A 22,984-nucleotide genomic window follows, 5' to 3' on the forward strand; every position below is an offset into this window, starting at 1 on the left:
TCACCTCAGCCCTCAGAGAGACAGGAGGGAGCAGGGGCACCCTATGCAGGTCTGGAGGCCAAGGCAGCATGGAGGGAGCAACAGAGGACCAGTGCATGGGCCTATGCTGCAGTCAGGAAGCTGGAGCAGGACAGAAAGTCCCTTTGGTGAGGCTGAATTCGGGGCTTCTTGGGGAGACCATTGGGGCTCCCACACTAAGGAGAGGCCAGAACTGGAAAGGTGTCAGAAGTCATCCAATCCAAATGAGGATTAGATGAGATAATCAAGACCCAGGGAGCAAGTGATTTGCTCAAGGTGACCGCGAGGTATCCTGTGGCAGAGCTGAGACTAGCACGCCTGGCTGCAGACTCCTGCCCAGGGTTCTCTCCCAGCCCACACCAACCACCCCCAGAGCTCCTCAGGCCTTTGCTGCTCTGGGCCCTGCAGGCCACGGGCTTTCTTCAAGAAAGCCTCTTGAATAGAGTTCCTGGTCTGTCTTGATATTGGGAATTGAAATCTTGAAAATGCAGTAGTCCTAAAATGGGGAGGTTACAAGCCTTGGAATGAAAACATAGCCTCATTGCTAATTACCACCGTAGTGCACTACAGGTTGAAAACCTTGAATTAAAATCTAAGCTGAGCCGGGAGCTGCACCATTCCCTCACCTCCCATTCACTGTGCATCATCCACACCTCCTTGCGCCCCGCCCCCCGCCCAGTGCCTGGCACTGACTCCTGCAGACTTCAGTGACCTGGTCATGTAGAGTGGGGCAGAAGGTGAAGGGTTTCTCTGCACGTCCTGCGTGAGGGAACGGGACCCCTCTTCCAGAAAATGACCGGCATCTAACCTCGGAGCATGCCTTGAGGGTCCAGGAAGTTTGGGGATATTTGTGTGGTCATCCAAAGGAGTGTCTGGCACCAGAAGGCGCTCTGTAACCATCTAGTGAATGGTACAGCCGCCTCCCGGGTGGTGCGCGCCACCCGCCCACCGACTCCACCACTCCGCGGCCAGTGGCTCAGAGGAAGAAGTGGGCGTGGCCTCCGGCCCTGGGCCGCTCGGGGCCAGCCGGTCACAGCGAGCCTTGTAGAGGTCGCGCTCCCTGGCCAGGCGGGTCACCTCGGCCCGCAGCGCGTCCAGCTGGGCGGCCAGGCGGGCGCGCTCGGCCTCCAGCCCGCGCCGCTGTTGTAGCCGCTTGGAGCGACAGGCCTGCGCGTACCCGCGGTTCTTCAGCGTGCGGCGCCTCTGCTTCAGCCGCAGCGCCTCGTCGCGCCCGCAGCCCCGCAGCTGCCGGTTTAGCTCCCGCACAGACATCGACACCAGCGCCGCGTCCGAAAACCGCTCGGCCAGCTGCAGAGGGAACGGGCAGAGGGCCCGAGTCAGCGCCGGCTCCCGCCCTGCTCCAAGCTCGGGTGGCCCCGCCCACCCGGCCCCGCCCTCGGGAATGCTCCGCCCCCGGCTCCCACCTTTACCTGAATGTGCGCCTTCCCCTGAATCTGTCCCGCAGTCTAGATCCCGTTCCAGGTCCCAACACGCCCTCCCCTGCCCCGCACCCCCGCCATGGGTCCCCGACCCCTTTGGGTGGTCCCCGCGTGTCCCACCCACCGTCGGGCGAGCCAGTCGCGCCCCTGAACCCCACACTGACCTAGAGGGGTCATGAGCATCCAGCTCCTGGCCCACGTGTGTCCCGTGGGCTCGGGCCAGACAGACCCTTCCCCTCCAACACACCTCGCTCCCCTGTCCTGAAGGCTGCAACCCTGTGACCCTCAAAGGATTTGGATTACATCTTAATGCCCTCAACACCCCTGTCTGTGTCTATAATTAATAGGATGAGTCCCAATCCTTCCTGAGAAGGTTGGGGGCTGGGGCAGCACGAAGTCTTGAAAAGGCCAACTTCATTCCGGTTCCCACAGTCTCAGCTCTGCTCCATTCCACACACAACCCTTTCCGTGGTTCCCCAGACTGAGTATCTATATACCTCCCTTAATCAACCATTCCTGACGCCCTTTAATTCTCAACTCTCCCCTTTTGGTCGATCCTCTTCTAACCTTGTCTTCTCCCTCTTCCTCCTGATTCAGGCTACTCATTTCTCTCTATTTGGAAAAAAGAAAAAAAGAAGGGCCAGAAAATAGTTGTCTCTACCTGATATCTTTTAGAAGTCCTTCTTCCCTTCTCCTGTCCTCTACCCCTTTCCCAATCGGTAACCCTCTCCGGGGACTCTCCTTCCTCTCTGGGCTGGCCTCCTCCTTCACCCTGCCCTCCCTCGGACCAGCTCGCTGATCACTCACCTGGGCATGCTGGGCTCCGGTCTCCTCTGGGCTCCCTGGGTAGTAGGGGTGGGACCCTTCAACAGGGACTGGGCCTTGACCCTGCAGCAGCTCCACGGCCTCCTCAGGACTCAGCCCCAGCACCTCCCCAGCCCCCAATTGCTGTTGCAGGGTGGCCAGCCAGTACAGCTCCTCCAGGCCTGGCCGGGTGCCCTCGGTGGCCCCCACCGTGCCTGGCTCACTGAAGGTGGGTGATGGAGGCACTGAGCTGTAGGGTGTGGAGCCCAGTGAGGCTGTCGGGGGGCCAGATCGCCCCTCCAAGGGTTCCCGCTTTACCTCAAACTTCATCAAGTCAAAGTCATTGACATATTCCATGGCCAGGGGACTGGGAGGCAGTGCCATTCTGGGGCTGGATTAGGAGGGGTGCACCTGCAAAAAAGAGGACATGTTTGGAGCACCTGGAGGCTGCCTGCCAGCCTCCTTGACCAAAATCCGCTTCCCCCAAAGCCCAAGTGCCCTGGGGACAGAGTTCTGGAAAGCTGGGGTGATGGCGCAGCCTGTTCCCTACACAGTCACCTACGGGCTGAGGGACAACTTCTTAGGTGGCAGGGCCTCCTGACCAGGGGGAAAGCAGCTTAAAGCCTGAGTGAAGAAGAGGATAGCAGAGCCTCTGGCCCACTGGTGCCTCTGGGATCTACGAAAAACAAGAAGACTGTGGCAGCACTCCCAACTCTAGTGCTGGGACATGCTGAGCATCTCTCTCATCTCAAGAGGCATCATTTCATTTCCAAGCAATTAAAAAGTGTTGCTTAATTAACTGTGACAGAGTATGTGTATATTTTAGGGCAATGGAAAGGCACATATGCTGTGGATTTTAAAATAGATTGATAACATGCTGTAATCTCTCTCTCAGAACACCCAGGCCAATGCCTTGCACATAGTAGACCCTCAATGCACATTCATTCTATGGATTAATCGATGAATCCCTTTTCTAGAAGCAAGAGACTTTTCAAGGAAAACAAGAACGGCCCCAGAATCAGTTCTAGAAAGATCAGGACAGAGTGGTGACCATCTTTCCCCAAGGCTAATCTCTCCAAGGGAAACCAACGAGACTGGTTTTCCTCCTTCTATCCAGGACCTGCGATGTTGTATGAACTTGATCAGGTCACCTTCCCCTTCTGACCCTCGTTTCCCCTTCTGTTCAAGGAAGGTAGTTGGACTTTAACATTTCTCAGAGAGTGTTCTGTGAAACATGAAGTCTGAGAAATATCCAAGAAGGGGTCTGTACGCAGATCATTCTGAGAAATGCTGCCTCCCATCCCTGTGAACCTCTTGCAGGTTCACAGAGCACCGCAGCATAGTAATCTGAGAAGTCCTTCGGTAAACCATCTGTTCAACTTCAAGAGTGTCCCAAACTTATGTCACCCAGGAACCCTCCTCCCTGTTATCAACCACGGAGCATGTGCCCACCTGAGTCACCTCTGGCTAGGTGACCTCGGAGAGCCTTCCCAGCCTGGAAGTCCCAAGCTTGAGCCCAACTCCCAGTTCCAACAGCCCCAGGAGGGACAAGGCAGAAAGTGCTCATCCCCAGGGCTTAGAGTTTGGCTCCATCTCGATGTCCAAACCTAGGTAACCCACTTTCCAACCACATCTCAGGCCCCCAGGCTCTGCCCAGAGAGGTGGCAGGAGGGACAAGTCCTCTCTCTCTTCCTGTCCCAGGTGTTGCCCTATCTATTGAGCCCCTCACCCTTGAGAAGGCAGAGGGGATGGGAACAAAAACACAGATTGAAGGAATTGATCTTTGGCAGGGAGGAGAAGGTGAGACCTAGAGAGAGGTGTCCAGAAAGAATTGGATGAAAAGCTAAGTGAGGAGGGCTGTTTATCTTTCTGATGTGATAGCAGTGAGGGACATAAAGCCAGTCAGGGTGGAAGTAGAGCAGGGGACAGAAGTGTGAAGATTCCTGAAAACAAACAACAGAAAACAGACAGCAGGTGTCAGAGGAGGGGGCTCTAGGTGAGAGGCCTGGCACCCAAGTAGGCCTCAGACATACTCACTTTAGGGATGGCAGAGATGATTGGTCAGTGTCAAAGCCAGGCAGGCACAGCTTCCCCAGAGACTGGAGGCCCCATTGAGCAGGGCCTGGTGCCTCTGTGCTCAGAACAAGGGGTTGTGGGCACAGAGCCCACTGGGTACTCTTAAAGGGCCAGCTCTCTGAGGTCATCCATGGTTTTCAGGCCTCCAACCAATGAGGTAAGGGGATCATTTGCATATCTCATTGGCCTGAGGGGTTGCAGGAAATGAGAGGAGAGGACAAGTCTGCCTGTTCTCAAGGAAGGGAAGGGGGCATCTTCCCCAACAAAGCGCCTCACTGATGGTCTGACTCACTGTTCTCAGTTCCCCAGTACAGAGTGCCACATTGGCCCCCGCCGGCACCCTCATGAGGACACAACCCTCAGTCCTTGGTGACTGAAAGCCCGGGACTGGAAAAGAGGGCCAGACAAGCTTCCAGCACCTTTACCCTCCAAGGCTCCGCAGCATCCTGTGGGTGTTTTAGGGGAGTATAAGCTCTCCCAAGCCCACTCTCACCTGGCCTGTTGGGTCTGTTTCCTGTTTTCAGGAATGCTCACATTTCTGCTCCCTGCCTCGCTCTCACCTTATCTGGCCTCATGCCCCTCACAGTTATGGCATCAGAAAGATAAACAACCCTCCAGGACTTGCCCATCCTAGTCTCAGCCTCTCCAATTCCTGCGGACCCAGCCCCAGGACAGGCAGGCCAGCTTGGGAGCAGGAACGGAAGAGGGAATGAGGAACCCTTTTCCTTCCTTCCAGGACACCTCGGGACACTGAAATCCAATCACCACCAATCCGTCAGAGACACTTTTGTAACTGTCCTCATTTGCCCTCTGCTTCCCCTCACCTTTTCCTTGTGTGTGTCTCTGTCCCTCTTTCTTCCTCTCTCACTCCTCCTGGTTCCCAGATGGCTGGGGGGTGACCTACATTTTCAGCCTAATCCCCTAACACTTCTTAGAGCTATCATCCCCAAGTAGAAGTTGGAACAGAGATACTAGGAATTAGCCAAGGAGATGTTTAAACCTGTCTGAAGCTGTTTAAATAGGGTCTGTACTAGAATAGAACTCCAGGAGTTAAAAGCTATTTCCTACTTTCTAAGGACTTCCAAACACTCCCCTGGGGTTAACATGTCCTCTTTCCCAACCCAGAGAGAGACCTGGGTGTCCATCAGCCCCAAGGATCAATTATAAAAATTAACCTGGTCCCAGCCATAGGTGTTAGGTAAAGAGCTGGTAGATTCAGATGATCTAAGACAGTGGTTCTCAGACCGGGGTCCCCAGACCAGCAGCACCACCTGGGAACTTGCTAGAAATGCAATTCTCTAGCCTCACCTCGAACTTACTGAATCAGACACTCTGGGGATGGCACCAAAAAAAATCTATGTTTTAGTAAGCTCTCCAGGTAATTTGCATGAACACTGAAGTTTGAGAACCCCTGATCTACAGAGTGCCTATAGTCAACTCAGATTCCTTTGGGGTGTGTGTGTGTGTGTGTGTGTGTTTGGTCTCTCCTACCATGCTCTCTACACACATATAAGAAGACCAACATCAGAGGACATCTCTCTTCCCGCACTTGGCCTCCATTTTATAGAGCAGAGACCATTGTCATCATTCAAGTGGAAAGGCTTCTCGGTGTGATTGCCTGAATCTAGTGCTGTTTTTGCAGAAGAATCGAAAAGCCCAAGGCCTAGGAACAAGGCCACAAAATGGGAATGGGGACCATGGAGACCAGAGCCCATCACATGCACATGGAATATGGTTCTAAGGTAAATACCCAGGAAAGAGACCTCAGAATTTCCCTGGTGAAGAAGGAATAGCAAGTGTTGACTGCAGCCCCTTTTGCAGCCAGACACTTGCCCCCCAGCAGCTGTCAGGTCTGCGCTGATCCTCTTGTTTACTGGAGCACTCAGAGGAGACGTGGGAGGGCTAAGCTGCTAACGGGCTGAAGGAGTCAGACTAAACAAGCTCAGGCGAGTTGAGCCGCTCGGGGCTCAGACCAGGCACCACTGACCAGGGAAAGGAGTCTGAGGGGTGAGGGCTGGACCAGGGGAAAGGACCAAGGGCACAGAGAGGAGAAGCACATTGGTCAGTGAGGACCCAGGAGGTGGTTCATGGGTTTTCCTGGCAGGAGGGGGACGCACGCTGAGACTGACTGGCTCAAGGACACTTGGGGACAGAGAAATGGGGATGAAAAAGTTGAAACCAGGTGGACTCTGCAAAGGAAAAAACAGAGGAAGGGAGGCAAGAAGACTTAGCTAAGGAGGCTGTAGGTGTAGACCTAGGAGAGAGGGCAAACTAGTCAGGGGCTCCCCAGGAATCTGGATTGAGGGAGACAGAGGGACGTAGGCACATGGAAGAGATGGGCAAAGGCCCATGGAGAACTAAAAGAGAGAAGAAAGCTTCTGGGAGGGGATCAGGAGGGAGTAAGAGGTGATGGGAACAAGTGACTAGAAGAGCAAAAGTGGTAGAAGAAGGGAGAGAGGAAAGTAAGATTGGGGACCGAGGGCTTCCCTCGGCACAGTGTGGCACAGTGGTTAAGAATCCGCCTGCCAATACAGGGGACATGGGTTCGAGCCCTGCCCCGGGAAGATCCCACATACTGCAGAGCAACTAAGCCCATGCGCCACAGCTACTGAGCCCGCGTGCCAAAACTACTGAAACCCACGTGCCACAACTGCTGAAGCCCACGCACCTAGAGCCTGTGCTCTGCAATAAGAGAAGCCACTGCAATGAGAAGCCGGCGCACCACAACGAAGAGTAGCCCGCGCTCGCCGCAACCAGACAAAGCCCGCGTACAGCAATGAAGACCCAATGCAGCCAAAAATAAAAATAAATTAATTAAATAAATTTAAAAAAAAAAGATTGGGGACCGAGAACTAGAAACAAATACAGAAGAACAGACAGATAGATGGTCAGGCCATAGAGAAAGAGCAATGGACAAAGGACAAAAAGGTCAAAGGATATGGACAGAGGGATGCTGGATCATGGGGAGAGAGGGCCAGGCAGGTAAAGGGCCTGGAGAGGTGGGGTAGAAAACAAAGAGAAAGGAGAGGACGGGAGACAGAGTCAGTAATCCAGGATTCCATTCTCCTCTGTCCTGCACCCCCATTTTTGCAGCCCTGTACCACCCGTTCTCATTTCTAGTTCTGGCTTATGGAATCCAGATCTTCAGTAATGGATCCAAATCCTCAAACCTCTTCCTGGTCTACCTCATACATTCATTCATTTGACAAATATTGATTAAACACCTACTCCGCACCAGACACTGTGCTGGGCATTAGGGACACCTCAGTAAATCAGACTGACACCAGCCCTGTCTTCATGGAGCTTATAGACTGACAAACCAGAGAAAAGTCAATTTGTTGCCCTTAGGCCCAGGCAGGAGTGGCCCGTGCCCTAGGCCCTGTGTTTTGAAAGGCTGTGCTTTGAAAGACTCTGGCCCTCTTCTGGCTGTGTCCCTTGGAGTGAGGGGTCCAGGCGTCCCCTGCCCACACCCCAAACCCCTTCTGGACCACACTCCAGATACTTAGGAATTCCTTGTCCAAAGAGCCCCAAGCCCACTTCTAGGGCCCACATGGACCTCTTTCCTGGGTTTGTCCTCCTAAGGGTAGATCACACTACTCGTACACACATTTCTAGACCCAGTGGGTGGCCAAGGGGTGGCTGTTTGCAGGAGGCTGTGGACAGAGTTGGGATGTATAGACAGGAGGTCCACGTGCATGCACATGAGGTGTAGAAGTAGAATATGGTGTCAGAGGTGGGAAAAGAAGTGGGCCCGAAGGCCAGTGGCTGAAAGCTGCTTCTCTCCACACCACCACATTCTGCTGTGGAATCTTGAGGATTCCAAACAAAATCCAAATTTGAACAAAATTCCAGACCATTGTGTGTATATTTGTCGAGGTAGAAGGGTAGAATATATTTTATTTAATAGTTTGTTAGCTTGAGTCATACATTTAAAATATTTAAACACAAGGTTTGTGAGCCTCTATCTGTACTCTTGCCCCAGGCCCTACATATGCTAGGGATGGGCCTACATAAAAACAAACCATTAGAGCTTCCCTGGTGGCGCAGTGGTAAAGAATCCACTTGCCAATGCAGGGGACATGGGTTCGAGCCCTGGTCCAGGAAGATCCCACATGCGTTGGAGCAACTAAGCCCGTGCGCCACAACTACTGAGCCTGTGTGCCTAGAGCCTGTGCTCTGCAACAAGAGAAGCCACTGCAATGAGAAGCCCTCACACCACAACGAACAGTAGCCCCCACTCCCCACAACTAGAGAAAGCCCGCGTGCAGCAACGAAGACCCTACGCAGCCAATAAATAAATAAACAAACAAATAAATAAATAAATAAAATCTATTTTAAAAAACACAAAAAACCATTATAACTGTTGCAGGAAGAGGGACCCCTTCCAGGGCCCAAGAATGGGCTCTTGTCTAACACTTGGGAATGAATTGTCCAAGGAGACACACATGCTGACAAAGCAAGAGACTTTATTGGGAAGGGGTACCTGGGTGGAGAACAGGAGGGTAAGGGAACCCAGGAGGACCACTCTGCCACGTGGCTCGCAGTCTCGAGTTTTATGGTGATGGAATTAGTTTCTGGGCTGTCTCTGGCCAATCATTCTGACTCAGGGTCCTTCCTGGTGGTGCACGCATCGCTCAGCCAAGATGGATTCCAGCTAGGAGGATTCTGGGAGGTTGGTAGGACATATGGACTGGCATCACCTTTTCACCTTTCCCAAATTCTTCTGGTTGGTGATGGCTTGTTTGTTCCATGTTCCTTACCAGGACCTCCTGTCATAAAACAGCTCATGCAAATGGGTTAGTGTGGTGCCTGGCCAGGGTGGGCAGTTTCGGTCAGTGGTTCCCCTAACATAACGAGATGGGTGCTATGCAGGAGAAGGTCAGGGGGCTATGAGACTTTATTTCATGAGGACCTAATCTAACGTGGGGGCAGGGGAGAGGGTAGCATTGCAGGGACAGCTCACCTAAGAAGTCACATTAAACTGAGACTGGTCAGGGGAGTAAGAAGTGACCATGCCTGGTGGTGTGGAGAAGATGGAGATTCCAAGCCACAGGAATAATGTATGCAAAGGCTCTGGGCAGGGAAGAGGTAGACACATTCATGAAACTGAAAAAAACCCAGTGTAGCCAGAAAGCAGATACCAAGGAAAGTGGGAAGAATGGCAGTAGCTGAGGGTGGGGCCAGATCATGCAGAGCCTTGTAGGCCAAGTTTAGGACGTGAGCTCTACTCGAAGAGCAATGAGAAGCTACTAAAGGATTTTCAGCAAGGATGTGGAATGATCAGGTTGTGTCTGAAAAGATCACTTTGGATCTATGGTGGAGGATGGCGAAAATGGAATCAGAGTCAGATTAGGGGGTTAATGCAGTTATCCAAGTCAAGTTGGGGGGATATCTTAAGCTGGAAAAAAACCCAAAGAACAAAAAAAATCTCCGAGATGGAAACTTGTGTACAGGTGATTTGTTGGGAGGATTTTCCAAGTCAGTGAGAGAAGTGGGACTGGGCAGAGGGAAGAGTTGAAAAGCATTACAGCTGAAACAGAGGCTTCAGCTGACCCCATAGGAGCTCTGGAGCTAGGATGGACCTTCAGAGTGTCCCAAATTGAGGCAAGGGGGCCAGGACTTTGGAGCCCTGCATCAACCAGTCATTGGATACCAGCTGCCCCAGGAAAGGGGGCATTTGGCAAGACAGCTCCCTTCAGCCACAGGTGGTGCTCAGGGAAGTGCTCAGCTTTGCACCATCAGCAGCCAACACTCAGCAGCTGGGACATGATCCTGAAGGGGGCATCTGGGCAGCACGCCACAGCACCCACTGCAGGGGGTCCGTGAGACGTCCAATGGCTGGGCCCAGAAGGCCCTGGGGAGGACAAAACGCAAACTAAGGCAAAACTGGTCACACCCTGCCCCAGTTACTGAACACACGTTCGCGTGCCCAACAACGCACAGTGAGGCCAAACAAACTGAAACGTTGGAGTTTGGAGTAGAGAAAGGTTTATTGCAGGGCCAAGCAAGGAGAACGGGTGGCTTGTGCTCAAAAACCCCAAACTTCCCAGTGGTTTTCTGGGAGTTTTTATAGGCAAAATCTGGGATGGGAGCTGCAGGGTATGTGACTTTTCTTCTGACTGGTTGGTGGTGAGATAACAGGGCAGTGTTCCAAGGATCTTGTGCTCAGCCTGAAGTTACCATTCTCCACCTGGGTGGGGGCGTTAGTTCCTGCAGAAGAGCTCAAAGATATAGTTATGTATATCCCTTGAGGAGGAACCAGGACCCTGCTTTATCGCTGCACTATTGTTTCTTGACTGTTCCTCCTCTGTTTCTGCCTTACCTCCCCTCCCTGATTAGTAACTGTTTGAATCTGCCCTTTGGTACTCGGGGAAGGTCTATGAGGCTGAAGCCTTTTTCCTACAACTAAGAAACTGGAGACACAAAAAAGATTTGTACCTGGGAGGGCCCCACGGGGTCCTGCTCACTTTCAATGAATGCCATGATCCTGAAGGGGGGATCTGGGCCACACTCCCCAGCATCCACTGCAGCGGGTCTGTGAGACACCCAAGGGCTGATCCAGAGGGCCCTGGGGATCAGAAAATGCAGACCAAGGCAAGGCTGGTCACACCCTGCCCCCTGGTGGTGGCCGCGGACACTAGGCCAGCTGGTGGACCAGGCTAGGAGGAGGGCTAGAGAACTGAGCAAAACTGTGAGGCGGATAAGGGGAATCGGATAAGGAAACCCTCAAGGGAGCCCCTTGTTCAGTCTGCCTAAAGCTAAGGCAGAATGGCGGGGGATTATAAATGTGGGATTCGGGCTTCCCTGGTGGCGCAGTGGTTGAGAATCTGCCTGCTAATGCAGGGGACACGGGTTCGAGCCCTGGTCTGGGAAGATCCCACATGCCGCGGAGCAGCTAGGCCCGTGAGCCACAACTACTGAGCCTGCGCGTCTGGAGCCTGTGCTCCGCAACAAAAGAGGCCACGATAGTGAGAGGCCCGCGCACCGCAATGAGGAATGGCCCCCGCTTGCCGCAACTAGAGGAAGCCCTCGCACAGAAACGAAGACCCAACACAGCCAAATAAATAAATAAATAATAATTTAAAAAAAAAAAAAAAAGAAATGTGGGATTCATTCATTCTTTCACTCCACCAATGTTAACTAAGTGCCTAATTATTATGGGCCAGATTCTGCTAGGAGCTAGAATAAAAAGAAGACTAAAATTTGGGTCCTTTTGGAACTTCCCTGGTGGTCCAGTGGTTAAGAATCCGCCTTCCAATGCAGGGGATGTGGATTCGATCCCAGATTGATCGGGGAACTAAGATCCCACGTGCCGTGGGGCAACTAAGCCCTTGTGCCACAACTAGTGAGCCTGCATGCCGCAGCTACAGAGCCCACACACTCTGGAGCCCGTGTGCCACAACTAAAGAGAAGCCTGCTCACCACAACGAAGAGCCCGCATGCCGCAACTAAGACCCGACACAGCCAAAAATAAATAAATAAATATTTAAAAAATAAAATGAAATTTGGGTCCTTTTTTCAAGTAGCTAACACTCCAGTGAGGATTACAGAGATACAAAAACAACTACAATAAAGTGTGATTAATTTAAAAATATAGGTATGTACACAGTATTGAACCAACACAGATGAGACAGATGTTAATTCTAAGGGGCACACTGACCTTCACACAGAAGGTGATGTTTAATTTAAATCTGAAGGGCAGAAAGGTTCACAGAAGTGCTCTGGGAACTGCAGAGTTTGGTATATAGGAGAGAAGGCAGCAAGTAGGGAGGTGGGGGTGATGCCATTGGATAAATGGGAACCAGGTTATGAAGGACATCAGTTGCCGTGTAGTAGGAAGCCTTGAAGGAATTTTAAGCCTAAGAGTGATATGATCTCATTTTTTCCTTAAGGACAAATCAAGGAGACAGTATAGGATTGCAGGGGGAAAAAAAAACTTGGTAATTAGAGTCAGAAAGACTTGGACTCAGATTCCATTTCTCCTGCTGATCAGCTGTGTGACTTTGAAGAAATGACAACCTCTAAGCCTCAGTGTCCACATTGGTAAAACAGGGCTATTGTGAAACTGAATGAGATTATGCATGTAAAGCTACTGGCTCAGAGCCTGGCACCTGGTGTCCATACAATAAATATTCCTCTCTCTTAATTTTCCAAAGTGAACTTATGCACAGAGTTTGGAGAATAACTTGGTGGGAGGGAGAGGGGGTGGCATTTGGAGAGGTGGGAGGCCAAGAAGGTGCTTGGAAGCTATTGTTTGAAGCCAAGTGAGAGATAAACCCTGAACTAAGGCAGTGGCCAGGGGAAACAGACACAGACTTGAGAGCTAATTGTGAAATACAAATCCAAAGTTCCTGGTGTCTCACTGGACGATAAGAAAGGAATAGTATAGACTGATTCAGGTTCCTCTAGGGCAATGGCTAGATAGTGGTGCCATTTGCTGAGATAGGGAACCATGAGAGCAGGTGCAGGATCACAGAAGAGATGACGACCTTCAATAGCTTGGCCATGATGCCACCAGTGTGCACATCTTTAGGCCCAGAGAGTGACCAAAGAGGAGCTGTTTGCAGTGGAGTGGGTATGAACAGACTTTGGATGTAGGGACTGGAGGGAAGAGTCCCAAATACATACACATGAGGTTGAGTCCAGGATGGAGCCTGGGTGGAAGAGATGAGGGTCAGCAGCAAGCCCAAGGCTGGAGGCCAGCTCTTTTGTCCCATTATGTTCCAGTAGAGAACTCTGAGAAATCTGAGAATTAGGGTTGTTTCTGTTGCAAATAGCAGAAGTCCACTTGAAATTAGCTTGAGCAAGAGAAGAAATTTATTGACTCCTATACCCAGAATTAGGAATCTGTCACTCTCCATCCCTCAGCCTGCTTCCTCTAGGCTGGTTTCCATCTCAGGCAGGTTCCTGCTTTGCAGGGCCAAGCTGACACCCAGCAGCATCAGGCTTAGGTTCTACCAGCCCAGCAACTCCAGCAGGAGATCTCATTTTGAAAGTTGACAGAAAAAGCCCCAGAGAGAGACCTCATGCCCATTCCTGAACATTTCCACTGGCTGTGGCCAGAGTGACGGACACACAAATTGGCCAAGCTGAGAGCGCACTGGTAGGAGACCCACAAGACCACACAGACTGAGGAGGTGGTTCCCCAAAGGAACATCAGGGTGCTATTACCAGAAAGGGGGAGTGGATGCTGGACCAATGCTTACCATAGCCACGTTGAGTTTGAGGTGCTCTGGCCTTTGGGGTGATACCCATGGTCTCAAGCTGAAGAGAGATGTCTGGCTGGAGACGTAACTTGAGAAATTACCAGAGGACTTTGTGGTGGTGGTTGGGTGGGGCAGATGCATTCTCCAGGGGAATGTGGAGAGAATGACCAGGCCAGAGGCCCAAAGAAGAGATTCTGGGGTGGAGAGACATCACCACTTCATGGTAAGGCAGAAGAGAGCCCTCATCACGGGGAGAAGAAACAAAGATTTGGGAGTTGGGGACTGAGGGAACCATGGCATTAGGGCCCCGGACAACAGAAGAGCCTGGGCTCAGAGTGCCCAAGCCCCGGGAAGAAGGGGGAAGGCAATGCCCAGCCCCCGGCTTCTAGACTTCCAGCGCCGCGTGGGCTCCAGCCCATGGCCCCTCCCCTTGTTCTTAGCTTGTTTGTCACCCAACGTCTCCCAGTCGCTCTCTCCCGAGAGCAAGAGTCCTCAACGTTACATCATGTGCAGGGGGGCGAGGCGTAGCGGTGGGGCGGGGCCTCGGGGAGGAGGGAGCCGAGGAGAGGACCCAATCCTCCAATGGGAGACAAGGGTTTGGGGGCTAAGATGCAGGAGGTGGGGCCATGGCTGGGCTGACCTGGGGCTGGAGCACCCGGCGGAGAGAGGGTCGCGCCGGCCCTGCTGGGTCCCGCCCCTTCGCCCGCCCTCCTCCTTTTTAAGCGCCTCCTGCCTAGCCTGAGCTCCCGCTCTCTGCGCCGCGCTCCCTCCTTCCCCGCCTTCCTTGTCTCCCCGGCTCCGCTCCGTTCGCGTGGCCACCCCGCAACCCCCGCCCAGGTGCCATGGCCGCTGTGTACCGCCCCGGCCTGCGGTGAGTGACCCCCAGTCCGGGGCCGACCCGCACCTTCCGCCGCGCTTGACCCCTCGGGGCTGCCATTTGCGTTCTCCTGCTCGCCCTCCTCCGCCTGGTTTCGCCTCCGAGGAGGAGGAGGCGGGCAGGTGGCGAGTGCGTCTGGATCCACGGCCTCTCGGGTCGTGCGTCTCACTGGAGATCGGGGCGGCCTCAGCCGCTCCGGGTCTCTCGGTTTCCGTCCCCACCCCACCCCTACCCCCCGCTTTGCTGGTCCCTGACCACACCGTCTCTCTCTGCCACCCTCAGAACTTCCTTTCCCCTCCTCGCTCGTCCTCGCTGGGCCCGCTCTCCGTGTCTCCTCCTTTGCTTTACAAATGTAGCGCTTGTGCCCCAGGTTGCGGTGAGGAGCAGTAGGGCCTTGGGGTCAAGGGTGCATGAGCCCCTGGGGATTGAGCTCAGAGCTCCCTAAAGAAGGTAGAAGGTAAACAGCCATTCCCCAGCCTCCCCACGACTGGATCCTGGCAGACGAACCTGGCGGGAAGCCCAGCACAGCCAGAGGGGCCTGGGGCCCGGGAAAGGAGGGAGGCAAGGTGGAAGAGGGGGCCGAGTTGCCTTCATTCTTACCTGGCTGGCTTCATCCCCTGTCCAGGACGGGAACCCCTAGGCCCTGCTTGTCTGCCCTCTCCCCGTTTTCACAGCTTCCTGTCTTCCCTCTGTAGCCTCCCTTTTCAGCTTTTGTCCCAGGCTCTGAGCTGACCCTCTGTCTCTCCCACAGCTGGTTCCACTTGGCCAGCCCTTGTGGGTGGTCTCTGGAGAAGGGGAAAAGGAGAAGGTCCTACTCAGGAGGCTGGGGGGGGGAGTGGGGGAGGGAGCTTCCCAGGAGACTTCCTGAGCCAGCCTCCCCGCGGAGACAGGTTCTCCCCAAGGCTGTCTGCCTTTAAAATTAATGCTTGGGGGAAATTTCTCTCTGAGGGGGAACAGAACCAAGTCCCAGGAGGCTTCCACCTCTGCCCCTGGGGCCACACTGGGTTTCCACCCTGCCCTGCCCAGTGAAGCCACCCAGCTCCCACATTCAGGGTCTGAGCGTCCTCCCTTCCCCAGGCTTATTCCCTGCGAGTCTGAGCGCCCTGCAGTCTAATGTTCCACCCCACCACCAAGAGCCAAAGTTCTAGGCATGTGTTCTCTAGGAAAGAGAGCCAAGGGAGGGACAGGGTCATGCAGTGCTGGGCGTGTGGGGCACAGTTTCTGGCGGGCAAGGCCCTGGCATTAAGAGGAGGACAGCTTCTCTCTCTTGGCCTTTGCTCTCTCTGGGTTACTCCATCCTGGGTCCAGGCCAACTGGAGCAGACCTTACCTTTCCCTCTCCTAGGGGTGTGAAGGGACAGACTCCAGGGACCCTGTTCTAAGAATTAGGGCATGCACCCCAGCCAGTGACATTCTCCAACAGTCAGCCTTCCACACAGTTCAAAAATACCTACCCAGTGGGAGCACTTTATGCAATTCTTGTTGGCCCAGGTGGGCAATCGCAGATCCAGTGCCTGGAACCCTGACATCCAATCACCCACTCTCTGTGCAAGGGCCCAAATCTAGAAACATGGGACTTACCATCTCAAAGACCTAGTCCTCTGCTTGAGGCTTTCACAGTCTTAACAGCATGCACATCAGAAGAAAAGAATGAAAACAGCTGCCTTTTTGACTTATAAAAACTATACTTGAGAATGAAAAGGACACCAGACACATGAAGCTGTCAACTGGGCACAGTTTACTGACATTTGGGCCATAGGACACCTGCTCATTTCCAAACATTGACCAGACATAGTAAAAAATTGGCATGAGCTAAGCCTACAATAACATCAGCATGCCTTATACATACAGCCACACAGCCAAGCATGTGTCGTTATGCTCATTTGGTGATACCTGTCCCTTGCTAATCAGGAGACACCCTCACTAAGCCTCATAAAGGCCACAAGACAGACGTGGCCTGAACCCATCTCCCTTACCTATTCCGACTTCATCATGGTGCCTGTTCAGACCTACTTTAGCACATCCCCAGCAGCCCAGCTTTCTGTCCCCTTGACTTGCTCATCTTCCACGAGAACACATTGGCCCATTACTTCTCTATTTCTTCTCTCGCAGGCTTAGATGGCGTGGGCTGAGCCCCTGGGGCTGGCCCTCACAGCGCAGTATCCAGACCCTGCGAGTACTGAGTGGAGACCTGGGCCAGCTGCCTGCTAGGGTTCGAGACTTCGTGGAAAACAGTGCCCGCCTGTGCCAACCAGAGAGCATCCACATCTGTGATGGGACCGAGGCAGAAAACACTGCCACACTAACCCTGCTGGAACAGCAGGGACTCATCCGAAAGCTCCCAAAGTACAACAACTGGTAAGCCCTGAGCCCAGCGACCTGCGAGATGGGGGCAGCTGCGGGGACGGAGGCCACTTTGGGTTTACCAAGACGAAATCAAATTTAAGTAGACCATCCCAATGGAATGAGCGAGAATGGGAGCTTTGGAGGAAACAATCAGGAATTATTGGGATTGGTCTGTATTTTTATGTTAAGTGAATAAGCTGATACAGATAAAATCCTTTGCTTTTTTTTTTTTTTTTACTTACAAGTTCAGGGAGTTTTTACCAGGGCTGGGGCCAAGGGAACTACCCCTTAGACTGGGACAAAATCTGGAGGAAGCAACTGAGATGCAAATGGATGGGAAAAAATAAGGCCAACAGAAGACCTAGAGACAAAGTTGGACTTGAAAGAGTGGGTCTGGGATGAGGGAAATCTACTGGCCACTATCTTCTTGATATCCGCTCTCCCCCAGCTGGCTGGCCCGCACAGACCCCAAGGATGTGGCACGAGTAGAGAGCAAGACGGTGATTGTAACTCCTTCTCAACGGGACACAGTGCCCCTCCCGGCTGGCGGGGCCCGTGGGCAGCTGGGCAACTGGATGTCCCCAGCTGAGTTCCAGCAAGCCGTGGATGAGAGGTTTCCAGGCTGCATGCAAGGTAACCAGGGCAGGGACACAGAGGCAGGGGCACTGAAGAAATAATCAGGTTGGAACCCTTCAGCCAGGTGGTGTTTTCCTCCACAGGCCGAACCATGTATGTGCTGCCATTCAGCATGGGTCCCGTGGGCTCCCCACTGTCCCGCATCGGAGTGCAGCTCACGGACTCCGCCTACGTGGTGGCAAGCATGCGGATTATGACCCGGCTGGGGACGCCCGTGCTTCAGGCCCTGGGAGATGGCGACTTTGTCAAGTGTCTGCACTCCGTGGGCCAGCCCCTGACTGGGCAAGGTGAGCACCTGCTCTGCCCGGGGCGGGGGGCGGGTACACAGAGGCCTGCTTGTACTCAGAGGGAACCCCGCATCCTACCTATCCTGATTAGTGAGATACTGAATTCCCAAGAGCTAGGGCAGCAGTGCGCTGGGGGTGAGGCTGAGTTGGCAAAGCAGTTTGCTCAAGATTGAGAAGAGTGAATTATCCATGTCCAAGAATAGGGGCATGGGAGCTGATACATATTATGAGGTAGGAGGCCTTAGCTACCCATTGACACCACCACTGCTGCCGAGTGTCTTTCCTGCCACCCCCTGATCCCTCGGGCCCCTGACACCCCAGTGCCTGATGCCCCTGCCAGCAGCCCCATGACCCCATTGTCCCCAGGGGAGCCGGTGAGCCAGTGGCCATGCAACCCAGAGAAAACCCTGATTGGCCACGTGCCCGACCAGCGGGAGATCGTCTCCTTCGGCAGCGGCTATGGTGGCAACTCCCTGCTGGGCAAGAAGTGCTTTGCCCTTCGCATCGCCTCTCGGCTGGCCCGGGATGAGGGCTGGCTGGCGGAGCACATGCTGGTGAGGGCCTGGTGAGGATCTGGGCAGCTTCGGGGGGCAGGCCAAGGGCGGGGCCTGGCCAGTCAGCCTCAGCCTCGCCTCTCCACTGCCAGGTGCCCAACTGGCGGACCAGGGACTCTGCGCAAATGCCCGAAGCTTTGGCCCGAGGCTGCTGAATGTCGGGGGGGGGGGCTTCCCCTTGCTGCCACCCCAGGCCCTGTAGCAAGGCAGTGCACCTGTTTCATGAATAAACATTGGTCCTCCCTGTTGACCCCTAGCTGTCCTTCCCATGCAGACCATGCCTAACCTCTGGTGACCTCTTCCTTGCTCCCTCTCCCCACCTGGCAGATCCTGGGTATCACCAACCCCGCGGGGAAGAAGCGCTATGTGGCAGCTGCCTTCCCCAGCGCCTGTGGCAAGACAAACCTGGCCATGATGCGGCCGGCACTGCCAGGCTGGAGAGTGGAGTGTGTGGGGGATGACATCGCCTGGATGAGGTTTGACAGTGATGGTGAGAGGCCCTTGGATCGTACTCGCTGTTCTGGTTCTTACCAGAGTGTAGGATTCTCGCCTCCACTGCTCAGGGTGAACTTTGTCAGTGAGAACCTTCTCCTGAACAACCAGCACTCCCCCATGCCTCCTGGCAGCCCAGCCGCCCTGGAGACGCCAAAACCTTTCCCCTCAGATCTAGGGTCCAGCTCGGGGCAGGGAGGGGCTGAGCAGGACCTTCCGAGGCTGAACCTCTCGACTCTTCCTGGTTAGTCCTTCCGTTTTTTCACTTTTCCTCCCGACAGGTCGACTCCGGGCCATCAACCCTGAGAACGGCTTCTTTGGGGTGGCCCCTGGCACCTCTGCCACCACCAATCCCAATGCCATGGCCACAATCCAGAGTAACACCCTTTTCACCAACGTGGCTGAGACCAGCGATGGCGGCGTATACTGGGAGGGCATTGACCAGCCTCTTTCACCCGGCGTCACCGTGACCTCCTGGCTGGGCAAACCCTGGAAACCTGGTATGGGGCGGGGGGGGGCGGGGTGTAAGTCAGCCCCCAGGGCTCAGCGCCTTGATGATGTAAAAGCCTTTTCCTCAACCTGCAGCCATCTGCCAGGACCTCTGGGACTCAAAGGGAGTTATGCAACCCTAAGCAAGATCTCAGTTCACGTCCCAGTTCAGTTTGTGGCCTGGCTGAGTCGCTTAACCTCCTGAGCTTCAGTTTCCCCATCACATGAATGGGGGTAGTTATCATAGTACCTATCTCATAAGGTGTTGGAGGGTTAAATTAAATAATGCATGCAAAGGATTCAACATAGTGCCAAATACGTAGTAAATTCTCAATTAATATAAGCTGGATATTTTTAAAGGGGGGGGTGTCTTGGAAATTATTACAGAAAGAATTGGACTCAAAGCACAGTCATAAAGTTTGACCCATTAGGAAGGAAGAAGCCTGCCCCTCCCCCTGCCACTTGGACCCTCACCCCACCCCGCTCCCCATGTAATAACCATTGTCTAAAGGTCAGTATTGTTACCCTCACCCTTCCCCTGCCCCTCCAACACATACACCCCCATCTTTCCGAACAAAATCAGACCAGCTCTTTAGCCTCTCCCAGAAGCTAGTTTCTCAACCCTGTCATTACTCCCTTGTGCCCTGCAGCCCTGCCCCTTCCTCCAGCCCTGCACTCTGGACCTTCAGCTTTCAGTGGCCTTTGGCATTCCGCGAGCCCAGACCTAGGGGTGGGAGCAAAGAGGAGCCTAGCAGGGGAGGGTGGCCTGTGGTCACTGAAGCCTACATTCAAGTTTTCCAGGCTGGCTTAGCAGTCACCCCCCTCATTTAATCATCCTTCATTTTCTCTAACACCATCATTAAGCCCTCCTTAGCCTCCCCACCCAACTGAGAAATCCAAGAAACTTTCGTATTTCGACACAGGCTAGTTGCCCAACCCTTTCATCACCTCTGGATTCAGGGGTGTAACGAGGGCATGTTGTGCCCAGCTTCAGTTCTCAGAATAATACCTTGTGCTAGGTCCTCAACTGGGGGCTGATGAAAGTGCAAGAGAGAAGCATAAGGATGGTTCTTACATGAAAGTGGAGGCAGGAGCTGGAGGTCAGAGGGGGGCGGGGGCGCTGGCTCCGTGACTTCCTTGCCCCCCGAGGTCCAACCAGTAACCTCTGGCAGAGAAAGCACTGTGTCCATTCAGGGCCCCCGTGATGGTGCTTTATACATATGCCACTGACTCGGTCCCAACTCCTCTCCAGACACCTGAAGGGGCCAAATGACCTGGGTTCCTCAGGTTATGACTGCCCAGTTTATGTCCTCATCTGAGTTCTTCAAGCCCTATCACTCCAGCCGGGTCTGAGCAGACCCAGGGAAACCACCAAAACCCCACTAGCTTTAAAATCAGTTCCTTTTCGCATTCTGATAGCTCAGGAGATTCTGTCTTCCGCTATTTGCTGATGGAAAGTCAGTTGTCTGTAAACTGAAGAAACAACACAACGACAACAAAGACAATAGCAAAGAAGAAAGTCGGTTATCTGAAATACTGACCTGTCTCAGTTTTTGCTTTAGGTTTGAGTGTTTATTTAAATAATAATCCCATAAATTAAAAGAAGAGTTCCTGGGGGAAAATTTCCATTATAACCCTATGCCAATATTTAACCCCATTCCCTTGAGCACTGCTCAGTGTCAAGTGGCTGTAGCTTGGCATAAACATTAGTGTCCTGCTAAACACCAATTCCTCTCTCGCTCTTTTCTCCCATAGCTCAGCTGGCAGTACCATTATGGATAAATAACCTGATCTTCAGGGGAGATGTCCTGGCTCCCTTCTCCCTGCTCCTTACCAACCTCCAACCCGAGATTGTGGGGAGCTGATGAGGCAAAAAGAAACTGTGCAAGAGTGTCTACAAATGTCTGTGTGTATTGGGGGTGGATGTGCCCTTGGAAGTGATAGTATTTGTATTTGCTCTGCCAGGTGACAAGGAGCCCTGTGCACATCCCAATTCTCGCTTTTGTGCCCCGGCTCGCCAGTGCCCCATCATAGACCCCGCCTGGGAGGCCCCTGAGGGTGTCCCCATTGACGCCATCATCTTTGGAGGCCGCAGACCCAAAGGTAAACATCGTGTGGGCTCCATGCCATCTGGGTTAAGGGTTGGGCTCTCTATCAGGGCCCGCCTCCCTCTTGTACTTAAAGCTCAGAGAGCCTAAGCCTGGATCGCCAACTACAGCTGTCTGCCTCTAGAGCACCCGCCTGGAGAATGCAAAATCGAGGTGGAGTGGGGAGGCATGGGGTTTGAACATGGGCAGCTGAGGTCCTAGGAGAGAGAGAGTAAGAGTCAAGATCACCAGAAGGGATGGAGTGATCGTACAAAGATAAGGGCTGCCTTTGACCATGTGCACTGGTGTCCCAGGAGTCCCCCTGGTATATGAGGCCTTCAACTGGCGCCATGGGGTGTTTGTGGGCAGCGCCATGCGCTCAGAGGCCACTGCCGCGGCTGAACACAAAGGTGAGTTCCACTCCTGTGTGCCCAGCTTGCCTCTTCTCTCCCTTCCTGAACCAGACCTTCCTCCTGCCCACCCCTTCCCACATGTATCTTTTCCCCATTCCCTTCCCCTCACCCTGCCTCGAGGATGTTCCAGAACCGCCAACATTTCACAGCTTCCTCGGGCTGGAGGCGGGATACCTTTCTCTTCTCCAGTAAGAAGGGAGGTTCCTTACCCATCCTGCTCCCCTCCCCAGGGAAGGTCATCATGCACGACCCATTTGCCATGCGGCCCTTTTTTGGCTACAACTTTGGGCGCTACCTTGAACACTGGCTGAGCATGGAGGGCCTCAAAGGGGCCCGGCTGCCCCGCATCTTCCATGTCAACTGGTTCCGGCGCGATGAGGCAGGCCACTTCCTGTGGCCAGGCTTTGGAGAGAATGCTCGGGTGCTAGACTGGATCTGCCGGCGGCTAGAGGGGGAGGACAGTGCCCAAGAAACGCCCATTGGGCTGGTGCCAAAGGAAGGTGCCTTGGATCTCAGCGGCCTGGGAGCCATAGACACCACCCAACTGTTCTCGCTCCCCAAGGACTTCTGGGAACAGGAGGTTCGTGACATTCGGAGCTACCTGACAGAGCAAGTCAACCAGGATCTGCCCAAGGAGGTGGTGGCTGAGCTGGAGGCCCTGGAGGGACGTGTGCGCAGAATGTGACCTGAGGCTACAGCTAGCGAGAGAGCATGCCCCGCCCCCCCGCCACACCCGCTCCAACCCTCCCAGGAATAAGCGAGCTACCAGACTTGCGGAAAATATGAGCAACTTGACATAACTATCATCTTCTGGGTGCCATGAGACCAGGCCACAGACCTTCCCCCACATGCTGCCCAATAATGAGATGCTCATTTATTTAATATAACATCTGTGCTGTTTTCATTTCCTGCCTGTCTTCACAGCCTTCCCTTTAACACCAATCTCACAATCTTCTTCCAACCCTTCCAAGTAGCTGGTGTCCCAGTGCAGCCTGGCCTGGCACAGCCTGGTGGTATAAGGACCTGTCTCACAGGCATCTCTACCACCGAGCCACTGAGTAGGAATTGCTGGGAGAAAGCAGTAACTACTCATGTCCTGAGGTCTTAAAAAGGTGGGGCCTCTGTGAGCTGCTCAGTACAGCCTCCAGGCCTAAAATTCCCAGTCTCCCATCAGAGACACAGAAGCCTCTATAACCCCACTCACCAGTGAAGCAGTTCCATTGTCAAACCTGTTCTTCCTCCTGCCTGACCTGAAATTGGG

The 22,984-nt window shown here is 53.6% G+C and overlaps 2 protein-coding genes across 5 annotated transcripts; one reads left to right on the forward strand and one right to left on the reverse strand.

The window, feature by feature from the left end:
* Positions 1–708: 708 nt before the first annotated feature.
* NRL (neural retina leucine zipper) lies at positions 709–15,148 on the reverse strand. 3 transcript variants are annotated; one of them, XM_061180672.1, is made up of 3 exons: positions 15,021–15,148; positions 2,265–2,672; positions 709–1,326 (listed from the first exon to the last, which is right to left on the reverse strand). In XM_061180672.1, exons 2-3 carry the CDS (start codon positions 2,643–2,645, stop codon positions 919–921), a joined length of 789 nt encoding a protein of 262 aa, XP_061036655.1. In that variant the 5' UTR covers positions 2,646–2,672; positions 15,021–15,148; the 3' UTR covers positions 709–918. The 3 variants fall into 3 exon arrangements, 1 of the variants encoding a protein (XP_061036655.1); XR_009699420.1 differs by lacking the exons at positions 709–1,326; positions 2,265–2,672 and adding exons at positions 10,363–10,547; positions 10,776–10,905; XR_009699421.1 differs by lacking the exons at positions 709–1,326; positions 2,265–2,672; positions 15,021–15,148 and adding exons at positions 10,363–10,547; positions 10,776–10,905; positions 13,544–13,597.
* Positions 14,203–22,610, forward strand: PCK2 (phosphoenolpyruvate carboxykinase 2, mitochondrial). Of its 2 annotated transcripts, none has more exons than XM_061180671.1 (10): positions 14,203–14,414; positions 16,532–16,777; positions 17,214–17,398; positions 17,485–17,688; positions 18,055–18,242; positions 18,570–18,732; positions 19,016–19,234; positions 21,189–21,326; positions 21,625–21,720; positions 22,286–22,405. In XM_061180671.1, the coding sequence occupies exons 1-10, from the start codon at positions 14,386–14,388 to the stop codon at positions 22,309–22,311; spliced, it is 1,494 nt and encodes a 497-aa protein (XP_061036654.1). In that variant the 5' UTR covers positions 14,203–14,385; the 3' UTR covers positions 22,312–22,405. The 2 variants fall into 2 exon arrangements, with proteins under 2 accessions (XP_061036654.1, XP_061036653.1); XM_061180670.1 differs by having other exon boundaries at positions 14,208–14,414; positions 21,954–22,610.
* The last annotated feature ends 374 nt before the right edge of the window (positions 22,611–22,984 follow it).

Source organism: Eubalaena glacialis, chromosome 2, assembly GCF_028564815.1.
Source record: "Eubalaena glacialis isolate mEubGla1 chromosome 2, mEubGla1.1.hap2.+ XY, whole genome shotgun sequence".
Classification (NCBI taxonomy): domain Eukaryota; kingdom Metazoa; phylum Chordata; class Mammalia; order Artiodactyla; family Balaenidae; genus Eubalaena; species Eubalaena glacialis.

Coding starts and splice junctions, on each gene's coding strand:
- NRL (XM_061180672.1), bottom strand. CDS start 2,645: ATGGCACTGCCTCCCAGTCCCCTGGCCATGGAATATGTCAATGACTTT. Junction 1,327..2,264: donor CCGGAGCCCAGCATGCCCAG/GTGAGTGATCAG, acceptor TTCCCTCTGCAG/CTGGCCGAGCGGTTTTCGGA.
- PCK2 (XM_061180670.1), top strand. CDS start 14,386: ATGGCCGCTGTGTACCGCCCCGGCCTGCG. Junction 16,778..17,213: donor CTCCCAAAGTACAACAACTG/GTAAGCCCTGAG, acceptor GCTCTCCCCCAG/CTGGCTGGCCCGCACAGACC. Junction 18,733..19,015: donor GATGAGGTTTGACAGTGATG/GTGAGAGGCCCT, acceptor TCCTCCCGACAG/GTCGACTCCGGGCCATCAAC.